Genomic DNA, 9,404 nt, shown 5'->3' on the forward strand with positions numbered 1-9,404 from the left:
TGGTTTTTACCCAAGCGTAGTTTCAAGTTTGAGCGCTAATCCTCTTAATGTGTACTATGGTTTTACCCAAGGATTTAACCCTGAACCTTTTATAAAATGCTCAAAATCTAAAGACATGTTTAACCTACCATGTGTCTTGCGGGTGCTTGGTCACTACTCACTAATTATATTCTCGTCTAAGAACAGATAAAAGGAAAAAAAAAACGCATAGAAATAAACGAACCATGAACTTATTAGAATTCACTACAAGTATAATATTTGACACAATTCCCAAATAAATATGGGAAATTTTTGGTAAAAGAAGATTTATAAGTAAGGAATTTATTGAAGATAAAAATTATACATAGCTTCTTTTTTTTTGGTGGAAATGTACATAGCTATATATATATATATATCTAAATGGGAAGTGAGAAGAACGATAATTATAATTTTTTTATCAAAGATAGGAAAAACGATTTGTATCTCCCTATAAACTTTCATATAACACCATAACTACACATATTCTAAATCACACAAATGAATAGTTACAGTCAAGTTTCCCTATAATTTTAAAGTTTGAAACCTCCATCCCCATTAATGTTGGTTAAATCGGTGTATGACATAAACCGGATGCCAAACCAGAAATTCACTAGAATAAACCGAACTGAAACCTAATTAAATTTAAAAAGAAAAAAACATCTCCCTTCGTCTTCTTCCTTCCTCCACCTTCTAATGCCCGATTTTCTTCTGAAAAAAATAAATAACCATGAACAAATTCATTATTTCTAAAAATCTCTTTCTCACTTTTCATACTAAGCTTTTATTTGGTATCAGAGCAATCATGTTACTATGAGTGAATTAGCCGAAACCGTAAACAAATCGAAGGAGAAGGTATCATCCTCCATACAGTGCCCGATGCTAACCTCAATCAACTACACGGTGTGGGCAATGAGAATGAACGTTGCACTCCGAGTCCACAAAGTCTGGGAAGCTATTGATCCTGGAACGCAAGAAACAGAGAAGAACGACTTGGCCAGAGCACTGCTATTCCAATCTATACCGGAGTCGATGATCCTGCAAGTCGGTGAGCAAGAAACTGCAAAAGGTGTGTGGGATTCAATCAAAGCCAGAAACCTTGGAGCTGAAAGAGTAAAAGAAGCTAAGATACAAACTCTCATGGCTGAGTTTGATAGGTTGAAGATGAAGGAAACAGACACGATCGACAATTTTGTTGGCAAACTCTCAGAGATATCTACAAAGTCAGCATCTTTGGGTGAAATCATTAAATAAACAAAGATTGTTAAGAAATTTTTGAAGAGATTACCAAGAAAGAAGTACATACACATTATTGCAGCCCTTGAACAAGTACTTGACCTAAAGACAACAAAGTTTGAAGACATTGTTGGGAGACTGAAGACCTACGAAGAGCGAATCACTGATGAGGAAGATGCACAAGACAACCAAAATAAGCTGATGTATGCTAATTCTAATTCTGATTCACAGTCCTATGAAGTCTCTTATGACGGTGGCAGATGTAGAGGTTCAAATCGTGGCAGAGGTAGAGGACGAGGACGCTTTAGCTACCAACAGAGGGACAAGTCAAAGATTACCTGCTACCGATGTGACAAAGTTGGACACTACGCATCGAACTGTCCGGATCGTCTACTCAAACTGATCAAGGCACAAGAAAACCTTGAGAAAGAAGATGATAACACTCAAGAGGCTGAATCCCTTATGATGCATGAGGTGGTGTATCTTAATGAAAAGAATATAAAACCAAAAGAGCTTGAAGATAGTTCAGACAAAGTATGGTACCTAGGCAATGGAGCTAGCAACCATATGACTGGAAATCACACTTGGTTCTGCAAACTCGACCCTATGGTTACAGGAAAAGTTCGCTTTGGTGATGACTCACGCATAGATATTAAAGGGAAGGGGTCGATTCTGTTCATTACAAAAGGTGGTGAACGAAAGGTGCTTGCAGATGTCTACTATATACCTGATCTTAAAAGTAATATTATCAGCTTAGGACAAGCCACTGAATCAGGCTGTGATGTTAGAATGAGAGAAGACTATCTTACTTTGCATGATCGAGATGGGAACTTACTGGTAAGAGCAAGTCGTTCAAGAAACAGACTATACAAGGTGAAACTGGAGGTTGACAACATAAGATGTTTGCAACTTACGGCTACAAGTGATGCAGACCTATGGCATGCTCGATTGGGACATATTAGTCTTGAGACTATAAAAACAATGATGACAAAAGACCTAGTTATTGGAATATCAAGTGTTCCTAAGGAGAAAGGAACATGTACGTCTTGTCTACTTGGAAAACAAACCAGGCAAGCTTTCCCAAAAGCAACTAGTTATCGAGCATCGCAAGTTCTAAAACTTATTCATGGCGATCTCTGTGGACCAATCACGCTGTCCACTGCTGCACATAAAAGATATATCTTTGTGTTGATCGATGATCACTCTCGTTACATGTGGTCGATTTTGTTAAAAGAAAAGAGTGAAACGCTTGAGAAATTTAAAGGGTTTAAGGCAATAGTAGAAAAAGAATCTGGAGCTAAGATCAAGACATTCCGAACAGACCGAGGAGGGGAGTTCATGTCTCAGGAATTTCAAAATTTTTGTGAGAAAGAAGGCATAAAAAGGCATATGACAGCATCATACACACCTCAACAGAACGGAGTTGTCGAGAGAAGGAACAGAACTCTATTAGAGATGACTCGAAGTTTTTTGAAGCATATGAGCATGCCTAATTATTTGTGGGGAGAGGCAGTAAGGCATGCGACTTATATTATCAACAGAGTGGGAACGAGAAATCTGAAGAATATGACACCATATGAAGGTTTTAAGAACAAGAAACCGAATGTGGATCATCTACGGGTGTTTGGATGTGTCGCCTATGCTAAAATCGAGTCACCACATTTGAAAAAACTTGATGATAGGTTGAAGATGCTCTTGTATCTAGGCACAGAACCCGGTTCGAAGGCATATCGACTTCTTGATCCATCTAATCGAAAGGTGATAGTGAGTATGGATGTGGTGTTCGACGAATACAAGAGTTGGAAGTGGAATTCTGAAGATCAGTCTACTGATTCAGGGACGTTTACTATTGTTTTTGGTGAGTTTGGAAATAATGGAGTTAGTAGAGATGAAATTACTAACGAAACAGAGGAGAACAGAGAAAATAATGGAGAGTGTGACGTTAACGGAGAGGAGACCGATAACGAACCAGAACTTGAAGAAGAGAATAGTGATGGAGAGCAAGAACAAGTGCAGCAGCCACTCGTTGTGAGACAATCAGAAAGACAGGTTAAGAAACCTAGCTACTTAAATGATTATGTGTTGTTAGCAGATTTGGAAGGAGAAGATATTTTGTTAGCAGCTAATCAAGAACCCTGGGATTTTAAAGAAGCAAGTGAGTTAAAAGCTTGGAGAGATGCTTGTGATGAAGAAATCAGTTCGATAATCAAAAACAAGACTTGGAGCTTGGTTGATCTACCTCTTGGAGCAAAGGCAATCAGTTTAAAATGGGTGTTTAAACTGAAACACAATTTGGATGATATCATCAACAAATATAAAGCAAGACTGGTTGCAAAAGGATATGTCCAGAGACATGGAATAGACTTTGATGAGGTTTTTGCTCCTGTAGCTCGGATTGAAACAATTCGTTTCATTATTGCTTTGGCAGCTTCGAGTGGTTGGGAATTGCATCACTTAGACGTAAAAACTGCATTTCTTCATGGAGATTTGAAAGAAGATGTTTATGTTACTCAGCCGGAGGGTTTTGTTGTCAAAGACAGTGAAGAGAAGGTTTACAAGCTGCATAAGGCGCTCTATGGACTTAAGCAAGCACCTCGTACTTGGAACATAAAGCTAAACAACATTCTTGGAGAGATCAAATTCGAGAGGTGTACTAAAGAACCATCTGTGTAGAAGAAACGAGATAAGGAGCATCTTCTCATAGTGGCTGTTTATGTTGATGATTTGCTTGTGACAGGTTCTAGTTTGGATTTGAAACTAGACTTTAAGAGAGGGATGGCAAGGAGATTCGAGATGAGTGATTTGGGAAAACTCACTTATTATTTAAGGATTGAAGTGTGTCAAGGTGAGGATGGGATTGTTCTGAAACAAGAAAGACATGCAAAGAAGATCTTAGAAGAAACTGGTATGAGTGAGTGTAACCCTGTCCTTGTACCAATGGAACATGGTCTGCAACTGTCCAAAACACAAGATCCAAGGCGGGTTGACGAACGTCTTTACAGGAGAAACATCGGCTGCCTCAGATACTTACTCCATACTCGACCAGACCTCTCTTATGCTATAGGAATTCTGAGTCGCTATTTGCAAGAGCCTAGAGAATCACATGGAGCTGCACTAAAACAGATTCTAAGGTACCTTCGAGGAACAACTGATTATGGACTGCAATTTAAGCGAGGAGCTCAAACAGGTTTGGTAGGAAACAGTGACAGCAGTCATAGTGTTGATATGGATGATGGTAGAAGTACGGCTGGCCACATTTTTTACTTCAATGAGTGTCCAATCACGTGGTGTTCACAGAAAAAACAGGTGGTGGCGATGTCTTCGTGTGAAGCTGAATTTATGGCTGCAACTGAGGCTGCTAAACAAGCTATTTGGCTCCAAGATCTATTTGCTGAACTTGTTGATAAGGCATGTGATAGAGTGACAATTCGAGTTGATAACAAATCTGCAATAGCACTCACTAAAAATCACGTGTTCCATGGCCGTAGCAAGCATATTCATCGGAAATATCACTTCATAAGGGAGTGTGTTGAGAACGGTCAAGTTGAAGTGTTACATGTTCCTGGGGTCGAACAGAAGGCTGACATTTTAACTAAAGCACTAAACAAGAACAAGTTCAAAGGTATGAGGAGTCACATTGGAGTTCACAGTTTGTCTAAAAAGGATTTCAAGCTTAGAAGGGAGATTGTTGGGATAAGCTTGAAGAAAGAGAAGATAGCTTGAGTAATAAGTTGTCCTTACCCTTAAGCAAAAAGGATTAGGACTAGCATGTGTTAGGAGTTATCTAAACACATATTTTCTATTAAGATTAGGACTAGTCTCCTTATATATAGAGTTGCCAAAGGTGTGGTCTACCTATGAGTTTGAGAGACTAAGTTTGAGAGATTGTGAGAGGCTAAAGGTTTTGAGTTATTTTCCTTTTGCTAATAAGAGAGTAATTCTTAAACACAATCTAGAGTTCTTAATCTTTCATACTAAGCTTTTAGGTTTGAAGGTCACCACTACCATGAAATAGCCAAATCCAGAATCACAAGTTGTTCCTCCTCCGTCGTCGCCATCGCCGTTAACGATGGTTTGAATTCGAAAACTCAGTAGTTTCGTATTGATACTTAGGATCCCACAAATCGAAATCAGAGTTTCTTCTTGGAGACATCGAATTCGCGAAGCTATAATCGACGCTTCTGCTTTGTTTGTAAGGGACATTGCAAAGGAGATGATGAATCGGAGAAGAATCATGTTTGATTTGTTTATTTGCTGTATGATGTCAACTCTTTAATGTTGTTGCTAATTCTCTCGTTGAACATTGTTGTATTCTTTAATGTTGTTGCTAATAACTCTTTAATAGTTTCATCTTTGAACCCATCATCAAAGAATCAATTCAGAAAAAAATCAGATTTTGAAATTGCAAAGTTACAATTTTTATGTTTTTGAAGACCGTTGTGTGAATTTCATCTTCCAGACTGAAATAAGAGAGTCGAAAGTGATCGGAGACGGAACGATGAACCCTCCTACAGTGATGAATTTCTTTCGGTTTGATTTTGATTTTTGGTTAATCCGGTTTAGTTTTGTTGTTTTATGGTTAATGGTTACCTGGTCAATAGTAAACCAGTTGTAAACCATGATTATGTGTTTTTGGGTTTAAATATATGAAATTAGGGGAAAACTGGATTAGAACTTCTGGTTTGTGTGGACCGAGGTCGAGTTTCAAATACTGTGTAGTTGTGGTGTTATACGAAAGTTTCTATGGGGATACAGATCATTTTTCCCAAAAGATAAAATATTTGAAATTACCTGGAAAGAACAGTCTTCTCCTTTTGAACAAGTACTGAATATGACGTTGCATTGTTTAATTGTTTTCTTGTGACCAGTTAGAAAATATAAGTATAAAATTTGGGGTCAATATTCAAAATTAAGACCGAACAAATAAAACAATTTAATTTCTGTCTCTATATATAGTTGGAGTATAACATATTATCTTAACACACCAATTTGATTAACAAACAAACAAACAAACAAAAATGTCCGAACAAGAAGGAAAAATTGAGAAGGTAGTAACTGAACCGCAATGGACTACTGGTTTATACGATTGTTTCTCTGAAGATATCTCTACATGTAATAATCTCATTTATCTTTATAACTCTTTCTTACAGAATCAAGTTTAAAGAAAACATTCGGTTTAGTTATAACTATTTTTTTGGTTTTATTGTAAACTGGTATATGAAGGCTGCTTCACATGGTTTTGTCCTTGCGTTGCATTTGGGAGGATCGCTGAGATCCTTGACAAAGGAGAAACAAGTACGTTCCTGATTTCTATTATATAATCTCAGTTGACTAAAATAAAATAAAAAGGTGAAAATTAGTTTAAATTTTCAATTACCTTTTTAAGGTACACGTTGTATATTCAATTAGTGTTACAAGGTTGAATAATTTATGGATATGGATTAAAATTAAAAGGTCAAGGACTAGCTGGATTAATGGTGGTGGCAATGTCTCACATTGGGTGTGGATGGTACTATGCTTCACTATACAGAGCCAAACTCAGGCACCAATACTCTTTGCCGGAGGAGCCTTGTGCCGATGGCCCCATTCACTTCTTCTGTTGTGCTTGTGCTCTTTCTCAAGAACACCGCGAACTCAAGCATCGAGGTCTTGATCCCTCTCTAGGTATACAAGATCTCTCTTCTCTCTTTTCCCTTTTAATAATGATGGACCATTTAAGTAGAACTTTTTTAAAGATTTTTTTTGTGTTACCATTGCAATTACACAAAGGGTGGCAAGGGAACATTAATAAAGGATTATCAACGCCGCCGTTCGTAGCGTCAGGCATGGACCGTTAAAGAGCATCACAAATTAATATCGATAAATAAATTCAATCTTTTATTGGATGCTGGGAACTGAAAGATTTATTCTTATATTTTGTTTGTATATATTTTCTAAGTGTGCGAAGTTGTAACCATGCAAATTTGAGTATGATGACATGTAATCTTTATGTTTATAAAAAGTACTTGTAAAACTAACTGCCTTTCCATTACGATTTAATTTATTTGTGAGCAAAAAATTCGAATAGGGCCTTGATTTTAGATTTTAGATTTTTATTTCTGGTTTTTGGATTTTGCAAAATAAAATAAAAAACAAATGATTTTTTTTTTTAAAAAAACGTTTCGTAGAGGAAATCTAAAAAAACCATTGAATTGAGATTTTAGATTTTGTTAAGAAATTAGTAAAATCTTTAAGAATCTAGATTCCCTATTTTTTAGGGAAACCACTTTTCATAAATATTGAATGGTTCAAAAATGAATTTTTGAAAAATCTAAAACCAAAAACTATTTGAAAAGCCACATTCATTTAGATTTTCTTGATTTTCGATCTGGATTTAGTTTTTGACTAAAGAACCAAATTCTCACAATTTAATTCCTTTTTAAATAAATCCAGTCTACTTGTTGTTTCTTAACGGATAATTTTTTCTTTCTATTTCCTAATATATTATAAGTACCGGCGTAAATATACATTTAAAACACAAATAAAGAATTAATTTAATTTGTTTCAAACAAAAAATAATACATTCAGATAGAATTAATGTTACTTGTTGATAAATCATTTATTTCACTTGTGATTAGGTGTTCAGACCTACTGTATATAGGTAAGCCAGTAATTATATACAGGTCAATACGGTTATTTATTAATAAATAATGTCGTTTTAATTATTTTCCCTCTTGGTTAGTGTGTGTGTTAAATTTCATCACACATATAAATAAGCCGATCAAATTTTATATTTGTAAGTAAATATTTACGGTTTCAATATTATTTCTATTAGGAAAAAACCTTATTCGATTCCTACATGATAACATGAATTAGGGGAAGCACCGATGGTTCTCTTTATAAATGAAAACGAGAAAGATAAATAATCATGTTCGTAGGTTTGGCCTTATTCGATATGGAAAAGAGCTAGATGACACAGACTCTAAACTAGGAATCTAAAGACGCATACCATCATATCCAAAATCTCAGGGTCCTCCTCAATACGGATCAGAGGAGTTGACTTTATAACTCGTTTGCTTGTATATTGCGAACAAAGGCTGCTTTACATGGTTTTGCCCTTGCGTTATATTTCTCACACGTCGCTAATGAAATGAAAACTAAAACAGATATACAAAAAAGAAAAATGAAAAAACTACTATATTTGATTACTCTTTCACATAAACTACTATATTTGATTACTCTTCGACGTTTCATTTGCGGGATTGTTATTGAAAATAATTGAATTGGCAGTTAAGTAGCAGCTTTTTTATCTGCATGAAAGATGATAGCATCGAGGCCACACTCCAAAAGTGTGCTGTTGTAAGCAAATCTGCAGGCAGTATTAGTGTTTCAGTTCATAACATTTCGGATCACAAATGGCATTGTTCCAATACTGGATGATGTTGCTCAAGGAGGAGGTAAGAGGAATGGTAAATCTTAGCTTTGCTACTTTGGCGATATCATTTTTGTCTAGTATATATAATGATCTCTCTCATGTACGATTGTGAAGGGCCCTTTGTTGTATATATGGAGCCATGGCATGCTGACATCTTTGAGTTTACAAAGCTCCAGAACAACTACGGAAAGGTACAGTAGTAGTGTAGTACAATCATACCAAAATACAGATGTGTAGTTTATAACTTTTACGATGCAGGTGGAGGAGCACATGGCTAGAGCTCTCTGGATTCCAATCTTTTCAAGGAGAGAGTCTAGGCTGATTGCTGGGGCCTAGCTTTTGAGAGACTGTACATTAAGTATGAAAGCAAGGTGAGTCCCTAGCTATTAATTTCATCCCATGTATCACTACAAGAAAACCTGCGATATGTGACCATTGGTTGTGACCAAAATTGTAGTCGCAAATATTAGCGATTACTTTGTAACGTATTTGTGACCAATTAACGACCAGCACCAATAACAAGATAAATTAGTCGCAAATTAACGACGATGCTGGGTAGTCGGCGAATAGTCGCAAATTGCGGACCCTTTTGCTACGCTTTTAAGACTGGTCCAAAAAAGGTCGAAGTTTGCGACTAATTTGGGACGGGAAGAACGGGATTGCAAAATGTCGTCGCTAAATCGTCACAAAATAAGACTTATTTGTAACTCTGTTAAAGTTTTGTTGTTCCGTCACAAAT

At 36.4% G+C, this 9,404-nt stretch overlaps 1 protein-coding gene across 1 annotated transcript; it reads left to right on the forward strand.

Annotated features, from left to right (window-relative positions):
* Nucleotides 1–6,229: 6,229 nt before the first annotated feature.
* On the forward strand, nt 6,230–7,268 carry LOC104750200 (protein PLANT CADMIUM RESISTANCE 9-like). The gene is made up of 4 exons (XM_010471963.2): nt 6,230–6,363; nt 6,475–6,546; nt 6,706–6,915; nt 7,021–7,268. Exons 1-4 carry the CDS (start codon nt 6,270–6,272, stop codon nt 7,086–7,088), a joined length of 444 nt encoding a protein of 147 aa, XP_010470265.2. The 5' UTR covers nt 6,230–6,269; the 3' UTR covers nt 7,089–7,268.
* Nucleotides 7,269–9,404: the final 2,136 nt, after the last annotated feature.

The sequence above is a fragment of the Camelina sativa genome, chromosome 16 (genome assembly GCF_030686135.1).
Source record: "Camelina sativa cultivar CO46 ecotype springtype chromosome 16, ASM3068613v1".
In the NCBI taxonomy this organism is placed as follows: domain Eukaryota; kingdom Viridiplantae; phylum Streptophyta; class Magnoliopsida; order Brassicales; family Brassicaceae; genus Camelina; species Camelina sativa.

Bases quoted from the DNA above. Each gene is read 5' to 3' on its own strand.
- LOC104750200 (XM_010471963.2), top strand. From the start codon at position 6,270: ATGTCCGAACAAGAAGGAAAAATTGAGAAGGTAGTAACTGAACCGCAA. The intron at 6,364-6,474 runs GTAATAATCTCA...TGGTATATGAAG, and splicing joins CTCTGAAGATATCTCTACAT to GCTGCTTCACATGGTTTTGT. The intron at 6,547-6,705 runs GTACGTTCCTGA...TAAAATTAAAAG, and splicing joins CCTTGACAAAGGAGAAACAA to GTCAAGGACTAGCTGGATTA.